The sequence below is a fragment of the Enoplosus armatus genome, chromosome 19 (assembly GCF_043641665.1).
Source record: "Enoplosus armatus isolate fEnoArm2 chromosome 19, fEnoArm2.hap1, whole genome shotgun sequence".
NCBI classification, from domain to species: Eukaryota; Metazoa; Chordata; class Actinopteri; order Centrarchiformes; family Enoplosidae; genus Enoplosus; species Enoplosus armatus.
Genome location: NC_092198.1, coordinates 2111293 through 2138488, shown reverse-complemented (window position 1 = coordinate 2138488; position 27196 = coordinate 2111293). Strand labels below are relative to the sequence as shown.

General features: G+C 43.0%; 4 protein-coding genes across 4 annotated transcripts; 2 read left to right on the top strand and 2 right to left on the bottom strand.

Moving 5' to 3' along the window:
* Positions 1–477: 477 nt before the first annotated feature.
* On the bottom strand, positions 478–7615 carry ndufaf7 (NADH:ubiquinone oxidoreductase complex assembly factor 7). The gene is made up of 10 exons (XM_070926447.1): positions 7440–7615; positions 7000–7160; positions 6515–6595; positions 6231–6341; positions 5487–5700; positions 5255–5313; positions 4735–4848; positions 2713–2856; positions 1637–1810; positions 478–1137 (listed from the first exon to the last, which is right to left on the bottom strand). Exons 1-10 carry the CDS (start codon positions 7519–7521, stop codon positions 916–918), a joined length of 1362 nt encoding a protein of 453 aa, XP_070782548.1. The 5' UTR covers positions 7522–7615; the 3' UTR covers positions 478–915.
* A 1219-nt stretch (positions 7616–8834) lies between these two features.
* Positions 8835–18646, top strand: cebpz (CCAAT enhancer binding protein zeta). Its single transcript, XM_070926445.1, has 17 exons — positions 8835–9017; positions 9665–11148; positions 11685–11916; positions 12182–12341; positions 12533–12624; positions 13630–13683; positions 13787–13889; positions 14050–14109; positions 14206–14272; positions 14879–14985; positions 15249–15309; positions 15412–15611; positions 15861–15902; positions 16185–16280; positions 16394–16458; positions 16650–16731; positions 18049–18646. Exons 1-17 carry the CDS (start codon positions 8895–8897, stop codon positions 18207–18209), a joined length of 3189 nt encoding a protein of 1062 aa, XP_070782546.1. The 5' UTR covers positions 8835–8894; the 3' UTR covers positions 18210–18646.
* Positions 17234–21201, bottom strand: LOC139302734 (protein CEBPZOS-like). Its single transcript, XM_070926448.1, has 4 exons — positions 21097–21201; positions 19760–19877; positions 19608–19652; positions 17234–18327 (listed from the first exon to the last, which is right to left on the bottom strand). Exons 2-4 carry the CDS (start codon positions 19875–19877, stop codon positions 18245–18247), a joined length of 246 nt encoding a protein of 81 aa, XP_070782549.1. The 5' UTR covers positions 21097–21201; the 3' UTR covers positions 17234–18244.
* Positions 21202–24241: 3040 nt separating this feature from the next.
* LOC139302262 (hepatocyte nuclear factor 3-beta-like) lies at positions 24242–26846 on the top strand. Its single transcript, XM_070925909.1, has 2 exons — positions 24242–24316; positions 25716–26846. The coding sequence occupies exons 1-2, from the start codon at positions 24242–24244 to the stop codon at positions 26844–26846; spliced, it is 1206 nt and encodes a 401-aa protein (XP_070782010.1).
* The last annotated feature ends 350 nt before the right edge of the window (positions 26847–27196 follow it).

Below are 27196 nucleotides of genomic sequence, written 5' to 3'. Positions count from 1 at the left end.
GGTTAATAATTTACCATGTTCAATATACAAAGAACATTTAGAGATCATGACTTGCGTCTAATCCCAAACTAAAGTCAGATTTAATGCAGAACCCAAGCTGTAGTCTGGTGGCAGTTTCAAGGCGAGAAACTTTTTAAACATCTTCAGTTGGAGTTTAATTAATAAAACCCGCTAATTTCTTCCAAATGCATGAGTCAGACTCATCAAAGCAGGTCAGAAAGAGCAACACAGACCCTCCTGAATCAGAGGAAAAGCTGATAACGATCCGCAGCAGGATGTTTGGAAACGATCATTTAATTACCAATCCTGAACATGATCGCCTCGCTCCGCCGCTGCTCTGGAGGATGGCTGCTTGTTTTGGCAGCGGCGACCCCCCCCCCCCCCCACACACACACACACACACACACACACACACACGTGTAACTGAATCTTTTAATTGCTACCGGAGGAGCGGCGGGCTGGTTGTGAATGGCTGCTGCACAACTGTGAGCTCAGCTAACTGCTTCAAGATGTGGACGAAGGCAGACGGCAGCGCGGCGGCGTAGCAGGGAGGAAGAAGATCCTCCTGCCGCGGGATGACCTCCGACCTCAGCGGGTGTCACAGTTTTCTCTTGGTGTCAAGTGTCGGTACGCTCTGAATCTTAAGGGCCGGGAATCTGTTTGTTTGGCAACTGTGTCACCAGTTGAAAAATACACGTTTTTGTTTTTATTGTTATTTTCTTGCATTTTTACATCAGAACGTCTTTTACAATTGACATCCAGAGAAACTGTATCTTTAGTTCACTTCATGTTGGTACAGGCTGCAGCAGGTTTCTCTAAATTAGAGGCGTGCGCTCTGTCATCAGACCATGACCTTCTGAAATATCCCGTAATGTCTGTCCGAGCTCCGAGATCATTTCCAGACGTTTATGACCCTCAGGAGAAGCTGAGCTCTGTGAATCCGGCCACAGGCAGCGGTGCCGGGCTCTTCTTCTCCAGCTTCAGCCCCTCTGGTTTCTTGGGTTTGGCCAGCCGGCTGTGGTGCAGCAGGCTGAAGAAGTGGAAGCGCTCTCCCATCTTGGCGGGGTTGGTCAGCATGTCGTAGCTGCCGATCAGCTGCTTCTTGGTGGACGCGTCGCTGCAGTTCCTCAGCAGAACCTGCAGAGAACCAACAGGGGAGTTAAAACCTCTGAAGGTTTCTGCTCCTGAACTCCTGGACCAGTTTGTTTCTCAGTGAATCAGAGGCTCTCTTTAATTCAACTGACACTTATTACAGATATATCAGATATATTTATATATATTGATGTCACTATAAACATGGTTCAATAAATAACAAGAAATGTCGAAGATGTTTGAGGTCATTTGGAAGTGAAAGTGTCTCTAAAGTTTGTTCACCACAGAGCAGTGACAAGTAAAACTGTAAAATGTCTCTGCACGTCACACTTCTTTAAAAACAAAATGGAATGGGTCCCTGTCAATATATGTAATATATAACCGCACTGCTGGCTTTGTCCTACTATATATAGCCAAAGACACGATATACAGTTAATATAATGATTTCTCTCACTGCATGGCCGTCTGGTGAAAAAGTGAATAAATGAATGATTAATAATCGTGATCACAACCAGCTGGGCTTCGGTCAGGCCGTCAGACTCACCTGCAGTCGGGAGTCGATGCCCATGTTTTTCAGGAACGTCCTCTGAGCGACGGGTCCCAGACAGGCCACGCCCCCTCCAGCCACCCTCCGCAGGTAGCTGAAGTCCACGTCGGCGGTGAGGTCGGCCGAGCCGGGGGAGGACAGGACGTCATGGAGCTGGTGACCTTTAAAACCCTGACGAATAAAAAACCAAACAAACTGGGGTTGAGCCTCAGACGTTTCCATTTTCTTTCAGTTTCCCGTCAGTCTGCTGTTCCTTCAGTTCTCTGAGCCAACAAACCTTCACATGCAGCAGTGAGACGTCCTACCGTGTGATTAAAGCACCATCACATAACTGCTCGGAGTTACATGGACATTACATGTTCACATAGTTATATTTAGCATCAAGAACTCTGCAGAAAATGCACATTTACAGGAAAATTGACTCATTTTTGGTAGTACCGCTAAAACTGAGAGAATGAAAATGTCGGAGGAGGAGGAGGAGGAGGAGGAGGAGTCGGGGAAGAGGAGCGGCGAGTCCATCGACCCTGGTTTCCTCTCCGCCCGCAGCAGACGGGCTTCACTGCTTCCTACATCTGTTTCCTTCAACTACAACCGTTGAGAAGACCGGACTAAATGTCCAAACTGTCCAAAAAGGTCTACATCTCAAATTGGTCCTCACAAAGACAATAGAATCACAAGAGCACAAAATCTGTAGGATACAAGTGGTTTCTATGTGTGAGATGTTAGAGGTAGTCAGCGTCATGACGACAGGATGCCAACTTGGTGTCCTCTTTATTAGACCTGTTCAGTCTAATGCAACCAGGAAGACGTCTTTCATGATATAATGTTATAATGATCATAGAGGAGTTCATTAAGTGATGTGTGAAGTGGACTGCCTTATATTCAGAGGTGTTTCTAATATTCTGCCTCCATGTATGTAAAAAAAGTTCAAAAGATTCTACATAATAAATAAAATATATAATCTCTTAATGTAATCCAGCTTTAACTATGACGGACGCTGTGAGCAGGGCTGCATCAGGCTGTACAGGTGTACCTAATGAAGTGGCCACTGAGTGTAAAAGTGTCCATCTCACTCTGAACGTGTCCGTCTTGGTTCCATCGTGTCCGTAGTCGGCAATCAGCGCCGCGCCGCCGTCCTCTGCGATCCGCCGGGCCAGCTGCTGGACGATGACTCCGCCCTCTGCACACACCTCCACGTGGTCCCTCCTTTCACCTGCCTGACACACACAAACACACACAATGTCACGTTTGATAATCCTTCCCCTATAGCCCCTAACCAACACAACTGAATGCCTAACCCCAGCCCTAACCTAAACCTAATTTTAATAGTAATCTTAAAACCAAGTCTTGCCCTTCAATGTCCTCACAATGCAGAGATGTCCTCATTACGATGGTTAAAACTCAAGCCCACACACACACACACACACAATAACTTCATCAATAATAAATGACTTCACGCTCAGTTCATCTCTGCTGGAGACGCCGATCACACTAAACGCACAGTCAGGCTTCTGACTTTTTAAGGTGGACTGAAAAACTCACTACATTTCATTCATTTTGATAGTTAAATAAATAGAATCAATAAATAATTTAAGCCATTTATCAATGAATAACGTCAAACCTCCAGAGGTTCCAGAGGAATTGTGAGTAACTGTAAATTGAATATTTTGGGGTTTTAGGCTTTTGTCAAACAAAAACAAGACATTTAAACATGTTATCTTGAGCTTTTCACGATTATCACTAATGAAATAATCGTTAGTTGGAGCTTCTGGAGCTTCTGGAAACATCTCGTTATCAGAGAAACACCTCAACAGAACCAAAAACTGCTCTGTGCATCACCACCAACAGCTGCTTTTCTGAGTTTCTGAGTGAGCACATCGCACACTAAGAACTCTCTGGATCTGGAAACAAACCGTCGTTTTAAATTTTAAAACAAAGACGACCTCAACGAGACGTTAACCCTTCTTTTCTTCAAACCTGCTCTCTAAAGTCTCGTGGTTTGTGTCTCGTTCGCTGAACTCTGAGCTCCAGCCCTCAAACTGGATTTAAGATCAGGTTCTTCATCCAAACGGACTGATGATGATGATGATGATGATGTCAGGCCTCTGGCAGGACGTTCAAAGTGTCTGAAGTGAGCCAGAGAGGCCAAATCAAACAGGCTGCGAACGTATAGACGGGATAAACGTGGTCAATAAAAACCAGATGGAGGCTGTAAAACAAACCTCAGAGTATCTGAGGAGTTTATTTCCACAGAGTTTAAAAGATTAAAGACGCTCTTCGTTCTGTACTTTGAGGTTAAACTTTTAAGTCTTCTCAAGTTAAGTTCAACCGCCTCTGCTTTAAAAAAGGTCTTGACATTTGTATTTCTAGTGTTTTATGAGCGAGTGTAGCTTCTTGTCACGTCCTGTTTTGAAGGACGTCTGTTTGTATTTCAGTTTCAGTCTGAATAAGAAATATCTGAATATCACCTTTTCTTTTCATCACCTTTCACACATTTCTACTTTAAAAAGGTAAATATCAAGACATGAGGCGATGTCTGGAAACAGAATTCACACACATTTCTAAATGCCGAATATTCTCTGGTTACAGCTTATTTTATTCAGTTTTCTATCATTTTAAATTAAATATCTTTGGACTGTCGGTCGGACAAAACAAGAGATTTCAGATGAGACACTATAGGCAGTTAATAATAGATTGGCTTTTTGTTTCAAGCTGTCTTTGTACGTTCACTGTAGAAAAGATGTCATGGGAGGAGGCATATCCTGGAGGATGTGCGAGAAATCTTTAATTAAGGGATGATATTAGAAGTATTTCTACAACAATTAACTGGAGGCGTCCTCGTTGATCAGCCACTCGAGGAGCCTTAAAATGTTGCTCTTGAGATTGAAAGTTCATTCTTGACTTTGAAAACCGCAGTTTGCAAAACAGTCTCACCACAAGGTCCATTTAGTAGCTGTTCTGGAGCTTTCCATTGTATCACACTGTCTACATCAGCTTTGGACTAAAGGACCTCTCTTTCATGTTCTGGTTCATTCTTGACCTTGGAAACAAGACAGGAAGTCCTGAAACGGGCTCATAAGCCTGTGAAGCTTCACCTGTACCAGCGTGGACGAGGCCAAAGTGGGAGACGGCGCCACGACGAACCTCAGCTGGTCCTCCTTCTCTGGGTCGATGTCCACCATCACCTCCCTCCATCCTTTCTGCGTCCTCTACCCAGAACAGACAAGCATAAACTTTATTCTAGGTGTGACAAACCAGCTGTAAGAATATCACTAAAATAACTATTTCATTTCTTTTCATCCTCTCAAACAGGAAGAGACGCATCGTGGAAACTTGAAACTTTGCTGGATTTTCAGTTCAGTGTGAAAATAAAAAGCCACTGCTCAGAAATTCACACTGAAACTAAAAATATCGACTGATACTGTTCATTTTGCTCATCACTCATCATTTTCATGTGTCTTTAGATATTGTTACCATGTGAGGTTTTGGCGCCATCTGGTGGTAATATAATATAACATAATATCATATAATGTCAGCAATGCAGGCCACTGCAATCCGAGGACACAAAGCGACACAACTTTCACCAGAAAATGTGCCATTTTTCTACATACAAACCTGAAATTTGTGGATCGGCAGAGCGTCAAAGAACTCGTGAGCGAGGAAGATGCTGAATCCTGTGAGAAGAAGAGAGAAACTGACTAAGATAATTAAGCAGATGACAAAAACGTTTTCAGCTGGCAAATACATTTTTACTTCCTAACTCTTCTGGTTCCTCATTCGTAAGTAAAACGAGTAATTTTACATTTTAAAATATGTCAAGACAACCTGTGGAAATGCGCTGGTGTACCTGTGGGGACGTCGTCTAAGCGATGGTACCAGGACACCGGCAGCCCGGCAGCGGTTTCCCCGCGGCGGTAAACCGGCTCATCTTTGGAGTCCGCCTCCAGGCTGCGGTTCTCGGTCAGATTCTGGGCCTGGAGACGACTCAGAGCCGGACTCACCTCGACCAGGTGGAGGGACACCGCGGCCTCGCCGAGCACAGACCGCAACTGACTGAACACCTGCAGAGAAAAACACAACACAGAAAGAAATATCACTACTTCATCATACAGGTGAACATTACAATAATGTAAAACATGTTCAGCATCAGTAAGAACACAGCAGAGAGAAATTAACTTCGAAAATATGTTCAATATTATGCCCCTCTCATGTTTGTGTGGTAAATTTGAAGCTACAGCCAGGAGACGGTTAGCCTAGCTTAGCACAAAGACTGTAAACAGGGGGAAACAGCTAGCCTGGCTCCATCCTATCAGCACCTCTTAAGCTCCCTAATCAAGACGTTATATCTTGTTTGTTAAATCTGTAGAAAAACTGACTATTTCTTGGCCGCAGTAACTTCCTGGAGTCTCCACTGGTTGCCTGGCAACCTCACATTGAGGACTAGACTCCAGGAAGTCACTGCATGCTAAAAGCTTCACACCTCTAATGTGTGTTGAGGTACCCATCTGTAAAACTCTGTAACAGACTGTGGATGTGATGATGTTCCCGGATCAGCGTGAACTTCTGCTGCTGTACTAAATGAAGTTCGTACTCTGAGGACGTCACTGGCCAACGATCCTTTTCCTGGTCCGAGCTCCACCAGCTGCAGCTGTTTGGGATGACCTGCTCCCATCCACTCACTAATGATCCACACGCCGAGCAGCTGGAAGAAACATCGAAACATGTTCAGACGCTTAAAACCAAACAAGGTTCAGGTTTCAGGTTTTTCAAAATATGGAAAACTGTATAATATGGGTTGAGTGGAGACATCATTTAAAATAAAACATTTAATCTCAAATTAACTTGTGTAATAATCTGAGAAACATGACAGCCCACCTCTCCGAAAATCTGACTGATTTCTGGTGACGTGATGAAGTCTCCGTCAGGTCCCAGCATGTTGTTCCTCACATAATAACCCTGAAAGATTTAGCGTGACGTATCATTTTACACTTTTCAAATCTTAAACAACCAGACTCCTACAGCGTTACTGACAAAACACTGAGATCAAAACGTGGCTTTTAAAAGCTCAATAAAGCTAAATATCATCAAGAATCAGAACACTCACTGTAATGAGAAAGCACCGACAGTATTGCCAAACCCACTGAGAATCAACACACACTAGTCCTGAATTGAGTTAATAATAAATCACTTGTCCTGTAAAATGACAAAACATTTACTGACATGTTAATATATATGTTTATATCATAAAAGAAAACAAGCAGTAGCGCTGACGTAGGGCTGAAACTAATTATGGTCATGCTGATTATATTTTATTGATCACTTTGGGTTAAAGGGATTACAGACAGATGATTAACACGTACCGTCACAGGGTTGGTCAGCACCTCTCTCATGTACTCTGCCACCGTAATCGGACCTGTGGCTTTTATTTTGGAGGTCAGGTGTCGCAGCATGGAGGGTGGGGGCTTTTCCTCAGCTGTTGGAGGGCTGCAGAAGAGTCTGGTCTGAGCTGCTCGCCATCGCGCTGTCAAATACAGACATTAAAATAACATTTTAAAAAAGTACAAAAAGACAAAACCTAAATCTTCAGTGAAAAACAATACATGAAAGATTTCTCAATAATAAGGGAAGCACCTAAGAAACAGACCAACAAAACATGTCAAATAAAACCTTAAATTATATCAAATACATCCCAGAAAACAAATATCACATGACATGAAGGTTTGAACAGTGTCTCATAGCATTTTATTGTACAAGTGAAATATCAAATCAAAAGCATTGATCAGATCATCACTGCACTCACCTGCTGCTGCTGATGTGTTGACAGTTTGAGTGAAGACTCTGCTGATCAGCTGCTGAGTTTTAACACCAAAACAAGCCCTCATTCTGCTGCGGGTTCGTCTAAATACAACGAGGACGCTCCTCTGGTGTTTAGCTTGGTATCACTGTTCAACACGACCAGTGAAATTAAAACGTAACTTTAACTTCAACCACATGGACCAACTCTGCGCTCTGCCCTCTGACAGGACAGCGGCTTGCCTCTTAGCATTAGCCACGTTAGCTACAAGTACGTTAACGCTCAAAGACGAACGGAGCCGCAGCCGGAAATAACGTTTTAGCTTCGGGTGCAAACGATAAAAATATACATATGTTCATTTGTGTCTGTCGGTCGTTTAAAGTTGCTAAAAGCTACAAAGCCCTTTGTATAAGAGCGAAGTGCTAACACTAACTGAGCGATGAACGTTAACTAACCGCAATGTATATGTATATAGATATAACATCCGGCTGACCTTTCATAATAAAATACCTTTTGTTGGACATGTTTGCAGTGCCAAACGTAAACAAAACATATCGTTTTTAGAAATAATTTTAAACAAATCTGAGTCAATCTGAATCTTTGTGTCTATATTCTTTAGGTCAGATACCCAGAGCAGAATCCCAGTATGTAAAAAAAAAATTAAGGAATAATTTCCTACACAATGGCCTACATGTTGTTCCAAAGCCTCATCTACACTTCTTTACAGATGGGTAATTCGGTGGAAATGCTTAATCATTTTCATTTTAAATAATTCACTTTTTGTCTAAAAATCAAATTTTAAGATATTAAGTCTAAAAACCACCAGAAACAACCTTAAAATTCAACATGTAACATGTGTGTAGATATAGAATGTAATAGCAGTAAAAAAAACAACAACAACTTTATAGCACCTTAAGTACATTAAAGACATAGTCGAAGCTCAAAGTATTCTACGGTAAGAAAATAAGCAGCAGGAAATGTAAACCGCAGTTAAAAAAGAAATGTACGTGCTTCAGTTGCATTTACTAAATTATTTTGAAAGACATTTCCTGTATTATCAAGTCGAATAACGGGAAGCTTAACATCTTGAAGGAACGACAAACTCTGATTGGACGTACAGTGGTGACGTAGTGGGAGAAAAAGTCACGTGACATCAACAGGCGGAAGTGGTTCTTCTTCGCGGTTTTTGTTGGACTATTTGGGTAGGTGTTCCACAACATTTACATAAAAAATAAACAAAACGGCAGTAATGCTTCATGTAAATGTCCCGTTCACATTTCCATTTTTAATTTAAAAAACGTAGCATACGGAAAATGTTTTCATGTACGGAAACGTTGACGTGACGTCGCCTTCCACTTCCGGGTCACGTCTCCTCATGCTGTTGCAAGCATGGCTGCGAAAAACAAGCACCGTAAAAAATCTAAAGCGACTAAAGTGACATTTCAGCCGGCAGAAAACGACATGGAGGCTGAAAACAGCGGCGGGGAGGAAGATGGAGATTTAGCAGCTGAGGAAGGTGAAGACAGGACGAACATAGAAGAAGAATTCAACCTGGAGGAGGTTTTAAGGCTGGGAGGAACACAGGTGAGTTGACCAGATTAAACCTCACTATAGGCACACAGCAGGTTGTCTTCTGAATAAACATGGAAGTGTTGGAGGGTTAACAAACACACTTGTTTTAATGTTTAGACTGCAGTTTATTTGTATTTTTAAGGTTGACAAATAATAATTAAGGAGGTCACTTCAGTGTAAACCATCCTCAGTTTTTGTAAGAGGATCGTCAACTGAGTTATTTAACCTTTTGTTTCCGTTTTCATCCATGATGACAGCTTAACCAGGGCTGCAACTAACGATTATATCCATTGATTAAGCTGCTTATTATGTTAATAATCGAATCATGTATTAGTAAGAAAATAGTGAAAATTGCCCACCACAAGTTCCCAGAGCCCAAGATTCATTTATAATAATATAACAGAGAGAAAATCAGCATGTGGGGAGCTGGAACCACAGAGTGCTTACATGGATGATTAATCCATCATCAGAATAGTTGATGATTAATTCTGTCAGTTGATTAATTGATTAATCAGCTCATAGCTGTCAAAATAGAGCACATTGCTCCGACAGATGAATTACAGGTGAGATCCATTAAGTTGCTGTCAAAGCATCACCGAGTCTTTACAGACCTGTAAAGCAGTGTTCAACAGTGTTGTCCTTCTCTTGTCCGCCTGTAGGCCGACTACATCCTGCTGGCCGGTCTGGACGACTCCAACGACCTCGTCGACGGAGGAAAGAAAGGAGCGATAGACGACCTGGAGGAGGGCGAGCTGGAGAAGTTCATCACCAAACTGGGCATCCGGGCGTTCGCCGGGCAGCAGGTCGTCGCAGACGAGCCCGAGGGCGACGCTGCAGACGCCGACGAGAAGGAAAGTAAAAAGGCCAAAACCAAGGACGCTCCAGCCGAGGAACAAGCATCCAGCGCCCCGCAGAAAGTCAACAACCAGAAGGCGAAGAAGACCAAAGACGCTCAGACGACCGCCGGGAAAAAAGCCAAGCAGAACGTGAACGTGTTTGAGTTTCAGCAGAGACAGGTCCTGCTGATCAAACCCGGAGGGAAATGGTTCGACCTAGAATACGCCGCCGAGGGCTCATCGACCCCTCAGGATCCCTCTCTGGTGTCCCAGTACAAGGCGCTGGCCCAGCGGCTGTTTGAGGCCGAGGTGGAGCTCTACAAGAGCAAGAAGATCCTGCAGAAAGGAGCCAACTCCAACTGGATGAAGACAGTCGTCTCCTCCGGCGTGCTGGCGGACAGGATGGCGGCCATTACGGTTCTGATCCAGGACGCTCCGGTGCACACGGTGGAGCACGTGGAGAACCTGGTGTCCATGATGAAGAAGAAGGGCAGCCGGCGGGTGGTGCTGATGGCGCTGGAAACGCTGAGAGAGCTGCTGCTGTCCGACCTGCTGCCGGAGGACAGGAAGCTGCGCACCTTCGCCCAGCACCCGTTCGACCAGCTGGAGGAGAAGGCCAGCGGCAACCGAGACGCCCGCGACCGCCGCCTCATCCTCTGGTACTTTGAGCACCAGCTGAAGCACCACGTGGCAGAGTTCGTGGTGGCCCTGGACTCGGTGGCTCACGACACGGTGGCGACCACCAAGGCGAAGGCGCTGGCCACCGCCCACGAGATGCTGTGCAACCGCCCGGAGCAGGAGAGGGCGCTGCTCATCCAGGTGGTCAACAAGCTGGGAGACCCCGAGTACAAGACGGCGGCCAAAGCCTCGTACCTGCTGGAGACGCTGCTGCACAAACACCCCAACATGAAGGTAGTGGTGTGCTGCGAGGTGGAGCGCCTCATGTTCCGGTCCAACATCAGCCCGAAGGCGCAGTACTACGCCGTCTGCTTCCTCAACCAGGTGATGCTGAGCCACGCCGAGGCCGAGCTGGCCGCCAAGCTCATCACCATCTACTTCTCGTTCTTCCGCTCCTGCGTCAAGAAGGACATCGAGTCGAAGATGCTGAGCGCGCTGCTGTCGGGCGTGAACCGGGCGTATCCCTACGCCGGCACCGGGGACGAGAAGGTGAAGGAGCAGCTGGACACGCTGTTCAAAGTGGTTCACCTGGTGAAGTTCAACACGGCCGTGCAGGCGCTCATGCTGCTCTTCCAGGTGATGGACTCCCAGCAGACCATCTCAGACCGGTACTACGTGGCTCTGTACAGGTAAACCACCCTCACCTGTCGGGGTGTCACCACTGTCATCACTGTCTGATTTTGCGCTTAAGATCATTTTCTAATTTCTGGCTGTTAAATCCTGGTAATATCAGGTTTTCCACGCAGGAAAAGTCAGAGAATTTGATTGATACTTTGGGAAAACCAGGTTTTTACTTTACTGCACCAGACAGTCCCTCCAGGAATTTACAATAAATCAAAATCCAGTGAATCCCAGCAATATTTCATGCATTTTTTCCACGAAAATGTAAACTGTAAGAATGCTCACTGTGTTTAAAAATAACTGCACTTTTCCACATAGAAATCATCAGATTCAGAACCACTTTAATGAGCCGCAGTCGAATAAATTGCAGCAAACAAACGTCCTTAACAAATCAGGAGGAGACAACATGTTCAAGTTATAAAAGCACTTCGTTATGGAAAGTTTCACATCATTTAGTCTGAATGTGTTTAACATCAGACCTCCGTGATGTTGCAGAAAGCTTGTTAGATTTAAGAGAACCTTTTGTTGTTGTTCTTCTCTGCAGGAAGCTGCTGGACCCCGGCCTGTCGTCGTCCTCCAGACAGAGCATGTTCCTCAACCTGCTGTACAAGTCTCTGAAGGCCGACATCGTGCTGCGGCGGGTCAAAGCCTTCGTGAAGCGGCTGCTGCAGGTCAGCGTTGAGCAGAACGCCAGCTTCGCCTGCGGAGCGCTCTTCCTGGTGTCAGAGGTCATGAAGGCCAAACCGGGCCTCAGGCTGCTGCTGCAGCAGGACGAGGTGAGAAGGTCGCCTGCGTCGCAGCGCTGGGACTTGTTTTTGTTTATTTTATAACAAAATCTGTGTTTTTTTATATACATTTTATTTAACAACACCCCCCCACCCCTCCTCATTATTTCCTGAAGCCCAACGTGACGTCTAAGATCTTCAGTTTACCGTCACATCAAACAAAGAAAAACAACAAACAAATAGTTGCCAGTTATTTTTCTGTCGATCGATTAATCTGATAATATATGATATAATTGTCCCTGCTGTGTTCACTCAGGACGGGGAGGAGGAGGAGTTCAAAGACCTCGCTGAAGAGAATGATGATGATGATGAAGAGGAGCGCTTTGTGGACGCCGACAAACTGGAGGAAGGAGCGAGCGCAGAGACGGAGGAGGCGAAGCCAGCGGCATCATGGGTACATCACCAGAACCTGGAAGGTCTGTGAGATTCATGGTCAATACAGTGTGTTGCTGTTTGTTCCGTCACAGAAACTTAACGTAACCTTAACGTTCACGTCTTTGCTGTAGTTTGTTTCACCTTTTGGCTAAAAATGATATAAGATAAATATCAGGTATATAGAATATAACCATGTTCCATGTTGAATATTGATTTTTGTGTTTATTTCCAGGAGGGAAGAAGAGCATGCAGAGTTATGACCCGCTGCACAGAAACCCGCTGTACTCCGGCGCCGACCACACGACGTTATGGGAGCTACAGAGGGTGAGAAGCAAGCAAACAAACAAACAAACAAACAAACATAGTAAACGCAAAGGTGTCGACTCACCAGCGAAGCTCTTACTGAAATGTCAGCAGGCTGCTGTCGTCTGCAGAGGTGCGGAGCTCTGTGGTGACACATCAGCCTGAGCTGGTTGGGAAGTAGTGATCGGAGTGTGTGTGTGTGTGTGTGTGTGTGTGTGTGTGTGTGTGTGTGTGTGTGTGAGAAATAAATATTTATATACGTGTATACAGTAAACACAGTTTATTAGGTACACTGAGCTAACGCTCCTGTAATAAATCCTCCTTCACGGAGGTTTTAATGTTCAGCTCCGGATCATGAGAGGGGTTTCTAATATTACAGTATATGATAGTATATATATATATATATATATGTCATGTGAGAGCTACTACAATCACATGGTATTCCTCTGACAACACACATAACACCTACTATATAATAAATATATATATATGTATATATCTCCACAGTTAACTAAATTTAGTTTATTTTCCTTCCTGATGAGAAGAAGGAGAATTAGTTCTTAAGTTTCAGTTCTTGCTGAACTGATTTATTAATTTCAGCTTCTTGCAGATGTATCAGCGTCGGTAAATAATAATAAATGATAATAAATTGCAGCACAGAAATGACAAACGAGGTTAGAGGTTATTTAGAAACAGCGTCTCCATTGAATCGTTTGTCCACATGTTGATTTCTACGCTTGTTATTATACACATACAGGATCGCTCAGACTTTTAAGTTACTATTTTTTATTTTTTCAGCATTTTTTATTGCTTTGAATGAAGAATTCCTATTAATTTGTCCTGATATTTTGGATATTTACAACAGATTTCGCTGTTTATTATTTAATTGCATGAAGGAAACAGAAATGGAAGACATTGGATATCTTAATATGACAGTTTGGCCTCACTGGAGTAGAAACAACAATATGACAATAATAAAGAGTTTAGTTTGGGACTCTGGCTCAGCAGTCTGTCGTGTCTCTGCAGCTCTCCCTCCACTTCCACCCGTCGGTGTCGCTGTTTGCAAAAACTCTCCTGCAGGTAAGACTTTGTGTTTTATACTTCAAATGTTTCATCACGTAGGAACAACGAGCTTCGGTCTCTGTGACATTCAGGATCAACATGTTGTATCTTGTGTCCACAGGGGGGGTCCATCCAGTACTCCGGGGACCCCCTGCAGGACTTCACCCTCATCAGGTTCTTGGATCGATTCGTCTTCAGAAACCCAAAACAGCTGAAGGGAAAACGTAATAACACCGACTTTATTTCATTGTTCGTTTTATTCAGGTGTCTTTGTTCTGTGTCTGTGGTGGAAAACACGACATGGAAGGCAGATTAAAACACATTCAGACAATGATCACACACGTTCTGACAGTCTGTATTTATATTTAATATGTTTTTTCGTAGAACACACAGCCGCTGCGGCGCCGACGCCCAAACAGAGGCTGCCTGTCAACTGTTTACCAGGTGAGCTTCAAGGAAAATCAGTCGCGAAAAATCTCCAGTTAGTGTTGTTTTTCATTGTTTAATTCTGTTTTATTTTGTTTTCTGTCTGTCTGGCAGTGAACTCTGAGGAGTTTCTGTCTAAAGACGAGGGTCAGATCCCTGTGGATGAAATCTTCTTCCATCGGTGAGTTCCAAACGATTCTGCACAGAAATCATTAACAAAATTAAGCTTTTATTTCTCAAAAGGAGGAAAGTCTCCTCCTGCTCTCTCTGACCACCTGTACTGTGTTTTTAATGCAGCCAAATTCATGATTTAGTTTCTCTCATGAATATATTTTTCTGTTTCTGCGGCCAGACGACAGAACAGGTTTGTTCTCAAGCTGCTGAGCTTTGACATCTTCAGACAAAATACAATAAAAATACAGTAAACTTATACCAAACTAATAGTAAACTGACATTTAAAACGAAAGTCAGAAGGTTGTCATGTTCAATACGGCTAAAAGGCATCTGTTACCATCTAAATGAGCTGCAGACGTGTTGAAAAGAAATTTAATTTGTGGTCCTGATTCCCAAAAGTCCATTTTTACTTTGTTTGATCTCCTTCAGACTGACTGCGTCTTTATTATTATTATTATTATTATTGTCACATTAAAAAAAATCTTGCTGATACTGATGATTGATCCAATATCCAATAATCAAACCATCACATGCGTTTTGGTTCCGAAGCCGTTCTGTCGCAGGTTCACTCTCACTGACGCAGCTCGTGATGTTTGTTTTGTTTCCTCGGCAGCTTCTTCAAGAAACAGCAGCAGGAGAAGCGTCTTCGTCGGCCGCGAGCAGACGCCGATAACGAGAGCGTGGACGACGTGGACGACGAGGAGTTTGAGAAAATACTCGGTGAGTCGAGACACTCGGTGCAGCTGCAGCAGGTCCAACTGAAGGACTGCAGAGGTTTTTCACTTCACGTTGGCTGAAATAAACTACCAATAATGAAACATTAAACTAAAAGTCAGCAGAAGAATTAAGACTTTTGTGCTTTTACTTTGAAATTTAAGGGTTTAACTTGACTTTTTTTAAAATAATGATAATAATGATCTCTAAAGCTCTGTTTTAAGCCTCTCTGAATCTTTTGGTATTTCTGTGACTTTGTTTGTGAACAGACTCCTGCGAGGGAGACTCGTACTTCACGGACCTGGCCTGTGATGATCTGGACTTTGCAGGGTGAGTCCTCAGTTGGTGTTTCTGTTTCATACGAACACAAACGAAGCAGACAGCTGCATTAACATGTCGACGGATTCTTTTCGTTCCCCTCCTGCCTGTCAGTAACGTGAAGGCTAAAAAAGGAAAGAAAGACGCGGAGGACTCGGACTCGGACGTGGACGACTCGGACCTGGACAACCTGGACGACGAGGAGATGTCTCTGGGCAGCATGGACGAGGAAGACTTCGGAGACGAGCTGGAGGAGGAAGGAGGAATGTTCATGGACGCTGATGGAGGAGGGGAGGAGGAGGATGATGATGAAGGTAGGGAACAGTTTGTAGTTATGCTTCACGTGTTACCTGCAGATTGTTTCCGTACTCCATTTTGTATATACGTTTAAATTTAAATTACACTCATGTCAATAATGTTGGTGCACATTCTGGTCCAGGATCAGTGAGTTTGGCTGTTTCAGGGCTCAAACCTGTGACGTCACCGTTACGGGACGCTTCTCTGATCTGGATACTAAATCAAACATCCTCTTTTTTTAAAAATGTGTATATTTCCTGTTTCAGTTCCGGAGCTTGACGATGACGATGAAGATGCTGCATTCGGTGGTGAGTTTACATATAAACCTTCATCGCAGTTTCATCCCGTTACAGACTTCATCGCATATACAGCAAGCACACACACACACGCACACACACACACACACACACACACACACACACAATGAGAATATCAAAAGAATAAAGGTAAATACGTTTGTTCTGGTCACATCTGTCTAAATTTCGTGAGCTGCTCTTTAAAAACGTCGTCAGAGAATTTGTTCCTATTGAAGAAGATGATGAATCAAACTTTCCTGCTTCAAATACAAAATAAAACGTTTCTCTCTGCAGAGTCAGACGATGAGGACGGACCCCCAGATATCACTCCTCGCACCAAGAAGGGCAAAAGGAAATCCTCAGAGGAGCTCGACTTCTCTGGATCTTTAGGTTGGTTCAATTTAACCTAAAGACCCCCCCCCCCCCCCCCCCCCTCCCTCCGAGGTTTGAAGTTTATCGACTCGATCTAAAGCTGTTTTATTGATCGCTGCTTCTTCTCACAGGTTCCAAACAACAGAAGAGGAAGAAAGGAAAGAAAGATGGAGCCATGTTTGCTTCTGCTGAAGAGGTGAGATGATAAGGAGACAGCTAAAGATCTACCCCACCCTCTGATATCTACTCGATTTTTCAACCTCTTAGACTCATAAAATGTCCAAATGTCTCAGACACGAGGTTTTAAACCTTCCAGCAACAATAAACCTGTATGATAAAAAATCTGTTTGTCAGATTTGAAACTTGATATTTTCTGTTGCTTTTCAGTTCGGCTCTCTGTTGGATGAGAACGCTGGCTCCAAGTTCGACAACATCGGAATGAACGCTGTGGCCAACACTGACAAAGCAGGTGAGACACCTTTCAACGTGTTTAACATCTCGACCAGAGGGGGGGACCAGAGGGGGGGACCAGAGGGGGGGACCAGAGGGGGACCAGAGGGGGACCAGAGGGGGGACCAGAGGGGGGACCAGCATCATGACAGACTGAAGGGGCTGTATTTTAATCTTCTATACGTCTGTCCAACAACATGAGACAGAAATAAAGGAAACAAAAAGGAGGAAACAGAATCAAAACTAGAAAGAAAACGACCTTTTTATAGTCTGGATGAATTCGAGACACAGCACCTTCATCCTCACAATTCTCAGTTTGTTTATGTGGCACCTTTCAGACCTTTTCTATATCAATAGATGATGATGATTCCTGCTTAAATGAAATGTTTAGTTGCATGTGCTGAGATTTAAAAACAGTGCAGGTTTGTCTGATAAAGTATATAAAAGGTCTCCAGTAGAAATCTTCAAACGTCATGTTGGAGAAAGAAGACAACATTATTTGTGTTTATTCAGTTTGCTGGATACCAGCCAGGTTTAATAAAACTTCTCCACAGAGACAAAAATCACAACAACAGTCAGCTACAACAGACAAACATCTCACAGCTCAGGAGCCTCGTTCAGAAAGTCTTTGTGGATTTATATTCAAGTGTTTGTCAACCAGAGCCTCTTATTTCTGTCTGTCGGTCAGGAGAACACTTTTACTCTCCAGCTGTTGGAAAGATCTGAAACACGGAGCGCGAGCGTCCGACAGCTTTCCAAAAATACTTCACTTGAAAAAAAGGAACAGCTGCTGGAGGGTTGCACTTCTAGTTGTAGTCCATGTTTACCAAAATGTTGTCATGGCCAATCTGTCAAAATGAACTAAAATACGAGGATAAGACTCTGGTTGACGAATGCTGCAGCTTTTAAGAGAAGTCTGGTGATATTCTATATATTTTTAATCATCAACAAATCCCATGAAAAGGAAAACACATCACTGAGCCTCACTGTTGTTTCCTTCATCACCATGAACACACACACTGTCGTTTATTTTGACTCAATCCCACCAAATTTGGATTCATCCGCCGCTGAAAATAGTCCCCAACAAATCCACAACACAATACACGTTTGTTTTAGGAACTGAACCTTTTCAAAGACGAACATCTTCAGTAGGAACCAATGAGTTTAGGACTCGCTGCCACAGACAGAATAGACAGACGGACTAACTGTTTTTCATGGCTTTGTTGACAATAAGGAAAATATTCAACAACACCGACCGCATCAGATCCATGAAACCCGGCAGTGACGTGGCCGTCCTGTCCACGTCTTCTCTCACACTTCCTGTTTGTCCCCGCAGGCCTGAAGCAGTTGAAGTGGGAGTCTCAGCGCGACGACTGGGTCCACGGCCGGGACGCCAAGACGCTGCGCAGGAAGAAGACCGTGTTCAACAAGAAGATGATGTTCGGCCGAGCCAAGGCAGGAGGCAGGACGTTCGGGAACAAGAAGAGGAGGAAGTAGCAGCCGCCGTGTGTTGGTTGTTGTGGATTTTTCCTTCAGTCCTGTTTGGCCGACCAGGCTTCGTGGTCTCTCTCTCGGATGCCGTGGACCCCCGCCCACTCGTTTGACTGGTAGTAAACTGGGAGGAGACAGAAACTGGTTTTAACGGGATGAAAGACGGCGCCGTGATCTGAGGAGGAGCCGGGTTTTGTTTTTTTGTAAAATTAAAGACTTTGGTAAAGGGGACATTACGTTGTCATGGTTACATGTTTCTGTCAGCAGATGATCATGTAAACGTTTACCAATTTAATACAGAACAGATTTATCTTGTATCTATTGTAACACTGTTCATATTCATGCTGCTCCTGATGCAGTTTATAGAATAATATCTACTTTGTAGACTGCAGACAAAAATGCCCATATTTTCAGTTCTGATCAATTAAACAAATTAAATATTGTTTTTTTGTCTTTTCTTCATCTATGACTAATTTATTATTATTAACATTTTTGTGCCTTCATTAACAAATCTTATTAACAAATAAGATTCTAGCAGGAGTTTTAGTTGAACAGTTGAAATGTTCATCTGTCTGCAACGCTTCCATCAGAATGATCAATTATGTCTAATAATTAGTTATCACAAAATGGCGCAGGGCACCCGGAGCCTCTGCTGTGATATTTGTTTTGTATTTTAACTGTCACAATAAAGAAAGCTCAGATCAACATTGTTAAAAAAAATGTTGTGAAATTTTAACCTGCAGAGGCTCCACGACTAAACACTTTATATTACAGCCAAAAATAGTCGATTGACAGAACATTAAATCTTCAATCTAAAGATTTTGATCATCTATTCATCGTTATAGTAACAAAATGTTCCCAAGTAAAACTGGCAAAAATACCTCTGAATTTTGGATTGTTGGTCAGACCAAACAACAAATGAAGACATCATCTTGGTCTGTGGGAACTTGTGATTTTCACTGTTTTCTGACATTTTATGGATCAAACTATTAATCAAGAAAATATGCAGCAGATTAATCAATAATGAAAATAATCATTAGTTGCAGACCAGTTTATATAATGTTCCGGGTGTAAGATTTATGTAGGCCGACAGTAACCTGAGATGTTTTCTTTAAGAGTTGAGTTCAATGAATCCGATCTGTTCAAAACAATAATGTGACTCGTGTATTTCCCTCACTATACAGATCAACATGGCGTCAGTTGTTATAACAGCAGGTTTAGTGATAAAACCTGGATAACTGACTGGTTTTAAGGCTCATAAACATTTAACTGGTAGCATCTTGAGATATTGTATTAAATGTCAAACACCAACAACACCTTGTAATTCCTGAATTTGGTCAAAATCCAATTGTAACACAAAGCACATTGAATGAAAATGGAGGATAAATGTTTTCATCTGCTCACCTTCCAGCACTGATGGAAACCTCCTGTTCATGGTGCCCCTGAAATCTGCCGGTGGGGGAAATAAAACATGAACTTTTAGAAGACATAAAAGATATAAAGTCACTTGTTCTTCAGTCTGTGATTATTTCATCATCATAGTTTTATCCTGATACCTTGACTGTTGTTCATCACGTGAAACAGACCGTACGCCCCGAAGACGCCCAGCAGCTCCAGAGCGATCACTCCCTTCATGAGCCTCTTGGCCAGAGGTTCCAGAGGTTTGGGAGGCATCTGAGGAGAGATCGACACATACGAACACAACTTTATTAACACTAACAAGGAAAACTGTTCAGTGTAACAGATGACCACTGTGTAAAGACTGAGTCACACTAACTTTGGTCTTCTGTAATAACAAGATAAAAAGCAAGAACATTTAAGTGAAACCTTTTTCAGTGGAACTACTTTCTACCAAAGCAAATTAGAGGGCAAGAAATGATCAAATACAAATATATGTATTTTTAATTACAAAAGCTGTTGACAGTGATGTATGTGGATTATAATTTTGAAATGTTTAAAAGGTAGTTTTGGGCGAACTCACCCTTTAACATCTAACTCTTGTGTTTTATCCTCTGGCCAAATCAGTGCACATTTATAACAAGCGTCATAAAACCCACTTGTTTTTTTCCTCCTTTGAATGCTGCTCTATAAATCAAACATTATTAACGGGGGCTGAAGTATGTAGCCAATGAATCGATTAGTTGATCAATAGAAAATAAATGGCCCCCCTCTTTTGATAATCAGTTAATTGTTTAAAATCAATATCAACCATTCTCTGGTCCCAGCTTCTCACATGAGGATCTGCTCATTTTAAACTGAGTGTGATGTGAAGAAGAAGATGTCACCTTCACCTCTAAGAAGCTGTGATGTGGTGGTTTCCCTCAATTTTCTGACAGATTATAAAACAATTTATTGATGAACTGACTTGAACAATCAGCCGATTGATCATAATGAAAACAGCCGTTATAATTATTATTATTATTAGTACGTATTAGTCCTCAAATTAAAGATGTAGTCATTTTCAGTGGCGGTTTGCAATCAACTGAAATTAAATCATATTGACATTATTTCAGCCTCATTTGAGCAAGCATGCAAAATGATTTGAGGCATTTTGTTCATTTTATTCATTCTTAATTTATTTGATTGTTAATCCTTTTATGTCATATTACTACTGCTACTACATTTTAACCCTGATTTAACCCATGTAAAACACTGTCTAACTTTGTTTTAAATAAAGGTTAATAATTAATTTTACTACCATCATTACAAGTCCTTGAGCTACCTACTAACGATGATATAACACAACCTCCACCCGTTTTCTGTCATACATTTGATTTGATAAAACATTACAAGCTATTAGCTAATAAGTTAGCAAACAGTTTTAGCCTTCGTGAATGAACTGGAAACCTCTTTAACTTCCTGTTTACGGTCTCTTACTCTTAAACAAACTTACCTTCAGGTCCGCGGTGGAGAAAGCGACTGAATGAGTCTTTAGAAATAAATGTAAACAGTTAAAGTTGCTAAAATTACTCCAAACGTCCTCTGTCCTTGTGACGTACTGCTACAGCTAACAGACGGCTACTTCCTGGTTACGGAAGCTCGGTTGGTACAAACCATCGACAACTGCAGCGACTTTTTCGACGGTCTCATGCAGCTATCAAAAGGACTACTACTACTACGAAAAGCCAAGTAATAGACCTAATAATAAATAATAAATAATAAGAAAGACAACACAAACAAAACACAAATTACTGAAAGGAATCAGGGTGAGAGATAAATACATTCATAAATAAATAAAGTACCAGTGAGTGGGGTAGTAACTGAGTGAATATTTATCTCATTCGCTGTGAAAAGATGATGAGGCCATTTAAAAAATGTATGTTTATAACTGAGGTCTATTAAAGCAATATGAAAGACAAGGTTCTTAAAAAGCTTTTTGCCTTCATACTTAATGTTTTGTCTTTTAAAACATTCAGCAGAAATTACGTCTCACTTTGTGATCTTCAAACAGGTGAATCATCTCACACCTGGAACCTCTCTCGTGTCCAAACTACATATACAACATCTATTACTTTGTTCTTTATTTTATGTCACTAAAAACAGAAACATAGAATATTAGAACTGACTTCGTTCAGCTGCAGTTGCAGGAGCTCACCAGTAGGTGTCAGTGTGGTCACAATGTGCAACACAGCTCTCTCTGAGGTTTCAGGTGAGAGGAAAGGTCAGTCAAACCTGATTTCTACCTGCAGAAACTAAAAGAAAATAAGCAGATTTACCTGTAAAACGTCTGCAGAGTCTTCAGTGCATTCATTCATAAAACATGCAAAGAAAACACTACTTAAGTGGACTCATTAAGCTGAGAAAACACCATTTTGTGGGTGTTTGGAAATTAAATTTCCTTCGTGTAGACTCAGTGTTCTCTCAGGTGAGTGAGCACCTGCTGCAGGTTTGATTCCCAGTGTTCAGTATGTGGATGCTGCGGGCTTCTGCTGCTCCCTCTGGACTCTCAGCAGACCAACAGCTGCACAAGTCTAAACTACGAGACAATATTTGTTCACCTGAGGCACAAACGCGTCAGTTTACAGCAGCAGGTTGAAGTTCTGGTGGAGGAAGAAATAATCTGACTGGCTGTTTAAAGATAACTTTTATGTTTCTCAACACAAACACATCATGTTCCTGCTGCACCACTGCAGATGCACGTGTTCAGTTCAGTGCAAAGAGTTCATTTAGAAAACCTATTTAAAACTGCTCTTTATTTAGTGAATCAAAAGGACCATTTCTGCAGTTGTTTTTTAATCACTAACTCATATCGTGAGCATATTTTAAACGAGTTAGTCTTTACTTTCAGTAGAGTTTTGCACCCAACATGGATATTTCAGTCCTCTTCCTCCTGCCTGACACTCTCTCTGCCTTGTGTGACCCTTTGAGCTACACTGGACCACAAAAGGAGAAAATATTTTGGGTTGTTTGACGTCCACACAGGGAGGACGATCTGTGTGTGTGCAGAGAGCACGGTGGTCCGACTTCTCTTGTCCCTTCACCTCGGCTGTGTGTACCGTCTGTCCTGTCGTCTTTTCAGATTCATCGCCAGGTAAATACACTCAGTCAGACCACAAACAGCCGAGGAGGAGGAGGAGGAGGAGGAGGAGGAAGATCCCAGACAGTCTCCATTCAGCTTGTTGCTCCTTTAGAACAGAACAGGAATAAAACCAGTTTAAGTTAAGCAATATACAGAGATCATTTTCTAGATCTACAGGAGCATAAAATAGACCAGAATGCATTGCAGCAGGGAGACACGGGGGGGGGGGGGGGGGGGGGGGTGATTGAAGGAAAGTAGGTTCACTGAAAAAGTAAATTTCACACAGCATCCAAAAAATAAAAAGGGAACAATTTAATCATGTGATAAGATCGAAAGCTCCAAAACAGCAACTAAATGGACGTTTTCAAAGTTAGAACCTTCAAGATTTTCATGCAATCGAACATTCGATGTATTTACAGTCTGTAATTATCTGTTTGATAGTTTTCATTATTAGTGGTGAAGTTACAGCAGCGGTGGAAGAAGTACTCAGATCTTTTACTCAAATAAAAACAGTAATACCACAGTGTAGAAATACTCCAACTTCAACATTTTACTTAAGTAAAAGTACAAAAGTATTAGCATCGAAATATGCTTAAAGTACCAAAAACAAAGTACTCATTATGCAGAATGAGCCATTTCAGAATAATATATATTATATAATTGTATTATTATTAGTCAGTAAATAGTCACTAAAGCTGTCAGATAATTGTAGTGAAGTAAAAAGTTCGATATTTCCCACTGAGTATTTGTGGAAATACAAGTACTTCCAAACTTGAGTAGTGGGTAAATAAGAAAATAAGTTACTTTCCACCACTGAGTGTATAATGTGATAAAAGTATGAAGTTACCCGAAGTTTGAGGTACTTTCTACTTCTACTCCACTACAGATATTGTACTTTTCACTTCACCACATTTATCTGACAGCGTATGAAGAGTTCACATGATGTTTACACAAGTACAGCTGAAACGATTAGTCGATTAATCGATTAGTCTGTAGAAGTAATTCATGTAAAAACATTTCATGCTTCCGGATTCTCAGACCTGAAGATTTGCTGCTTTTCCTTTGAATGCTGATAATAATTGTAATTATATTATTAATAACGCGGAGCATTGTGAAGGTGTCACTGCGTCATTAATGAAGTGACAGCTGATTAATTCATAATGAAAATAGTGCAGTATTAGTACTTTTACCTAAGGGTCCGGGTACTTCCTCCACCACTGCTCGTGCTGAGGTGCTGAATATTCAGATCAGAATGTGAGCTCGAGGAGGGATGGAGGGAGACATCTGATTGGATACTGGCTCCAGCAGCAGCGCGAGCGCAGGTGCCAGAGTCACTCACTGAGCAGGAACCGTCCCCGGTCACAGTCGGTGCAGCTCAGGTATGAGCCAGTCCCGGTCCTGAACAGCCAGGAGACACCGGAGCGTTACCGGCTGCCCGCTCGGGACAGGAGCGCGTTCTCTGTTTGTTTTCCCGCCTCGCGTGGATCTGGTCGGATGACTTTGTGTTGGCGCGTGAACGATGCTGAGCGCCGTTAAAATGGAGGGAACCGAACATCCGGACTGGAGCGGCGGCGGCTACTACGGAGAGACCGAGGTCCGTGCACTTTACTCCGGGATGAATCTGAGCTGAGCTCCGCTGATTATCCGCCGGAGTATTAGTCCCGGGAGGACGTTAACGGAGCAGTTAACGGATCAGAGACGGATCGATATTTCAGATAAACATCGAAATTAACTTTATTAAAAACAAACAGATGTTTGTATGCAGGCCTCGTGCTCGTCTGCTCATTTTAACAAGGCGACACGTTTTAAACTATAATCTAATAATCTAAACTACATCTTTAATCTATAGTTTACAGTTAATAACATACATATTCATTTATCTTGTTGCTATATATTAGTTTTATTAATTGCTTATAATTCCTTTTTGACTTCACGTCCGCAGTGTTTTCATTCTTCACACGTCAAGTCTTTATTCTTCAACAGTAAACTGAGAGCTCATTTTAGTTAAGTGACTGTAAACTGCGGTGTTAAATGACTCCTGACACAAATGTAGATATACTTTATTAATTCATGTATTAATAACCAAATCACTTCAGCTCAGGGCCGTAGACACTGAGGTCTCAACATATGGGGAGTTTTTCTACAGTTAAACTCTTTTTTTAGGCTGATTCCGGTATTTTAGGGAGCATTTAAACCTTCATACTGAGAAATAAAAAGATTGCAAGTCCATCATTTCCTAATAATTAAGAGAAATAATAGAAACACGCAATTAATTACAAACAACTTGGAGGGAAAATCTGCAGAAAACAGGGTGGTTTTAGGTTTGAAGGACTCACATTCCTAAAATCCTGCTCTGCTTCAGTTTCTGTAATTATCTCCACATGATAACTGTGGTCTCTTTGTTGGTATTAATATATTATTTATTATATTATAGAGTTTAATACAGATGATGCAGCAGCTGTGAAGCAACACAAGGAAAGAGGGGATATAAATACCAGTTTATTGTGTGGTTTCTCTGCTGCAGCTGGATTTCATCAAATACAGACAAACATATTTCACCATGTGAATGTGTGAAAGTTAATATGAGCTTATTAACAGAACCGCGTTGAATTAGAACAGATTGATTTATTAATCTCTGGTCACTGGCTGTGTAGAAAATGAATGAACTGTAATACAGGTACATTTCATTAATGTTGAGCTGACTATTTTTCTTAATATCATTCATCATTTAAGTCATTTGTTTAAACAGAAATAACGAACAGCGCGTGTTCCAGCTTCTGAGTTGCTGCTTTTAATATAATGATAATTAAGTTAATATTATTTTGGTTTTGGACAAAACATCTGAAGAGTCAGCTGAGGGTTTTGGGAAACTGTCAGATGTGATTCATGCACGTTCATCAATACATTCATTGAGCTCATTAGCAGACATATTCCCTATTATTAAGCTGCATTAATAAACAGTCTTAATAACCTGCACTGTCTCTGTGTTTCAGTGTTACACCGCAGCGGGAAACATGAACTCCGGTCTGTCCATGAACTCCGTGAGCAGCTACATGAGCGCGCCTGGCATGACCGGCACCGGCCACATGAACGCGCACTACGTGAACCAGGTCCACCACACTTCGATGCACGCCGGGGTGTCGCAGAACCCCGGCGCGGTGGTGCAGGCCGGAGCCGGGATATCGGGCCTGGGCGCCGCGCTGCCGCCGAGCATGAGCCCCATCAGCCCGCCGCCGTACGGGAACATGCCGGTGATGAGCCCGGTGTACGGTCAGGCCTGCGGCATCAGATCCAGGGAGCCCAAGCCGTACCGGCGGAGCTACACGCACGCCAAGCCGCCCTACTCGTACATCTCCCTGATCACCATGGCGATCCAGCAGTCCGGCAGCAAGATGCTGACCCTAAACGAGATCTACCAGTGGATCATGGACCTGTTCCCGTTTTACCGGCAGAACCAGCAGCGGTGGCAGAACTCCATCCGACACTCGCTCTCCTTTAACGACTGCTTCATCAAGGTGCCCCGCTTACCGGACAAACCGGGGAAAGGCTCCTTCTGGGCCCTCCACCCAGAGTCGGGGAACATGTTTGAGAACGGCTGCTACCTCCGGCGGCAGAAGCGCTTCAGAAAGTCCGGTACAGGTGAGAAGGAGGCGGCGGGGAAGCCGGGCTCGGGGGGCGGCTCGGTCACCACCGGCAGCAGCGGCTCCGACTCCCCGCACTCCTCCTCCTCCTCTTCCTCCCCTCCGTCCTCAGACCTAAAGGGAGCCGGGGTCGACCTCAAACCGCATCGGGCTGAACTGTTGCCCCCAAGCCCCGTGCGCGTGCCCTCCCCGCTCGCGCACACACAGCACATGTTCTCCCACCACCACCCGCTGCTGCTGCACGAGGCCGCACACCTGAAACCAGACCCCTACCACCCGCACCACCACTACTCCTTCAACCACCCGTTCTCCATCAACAACCTCATGTCCGACCCGCAGAACCACAAACTGGAGCCGGTGGTGCAGTACGGAGGCTACGGCTGCCCGGTGTCCGGGGCGCTGGTTGCGGCCAAAACCGGCCTGGATCCGGTTCACACCGACACCAACTACTACGTGTACACGAGGCCCATCATGAACTCCTGAAGGCCCGTCACGTGTTCTGCCGTGTCTCGTCGTTTATGTGTTTGTGTGTTTGTGTGCAACAGATAAAAGTCTTTCTATGAAAACTGTCTTTTTATGTTTTATTTAATCTAGACTAACCTCCACGTGCTCTGTGTTTTAAAGGCTTTATTTTAAATCAGTTTCATGTTTGTTTGTTTGTTTGTTTGTTTGTTTGTCTGCAGCTACAACAGAAGCTCTGATTGGGCTAATAATCCAAATGAACAGGAGTCACCGGTGAACAGCCGCGTTAGTCTGTAGCCGGCTGTATGTTAATATGTTAATATGTTAATATGTTAATAAATGTATTTATCAGCTGCAGAGTCACAGACACA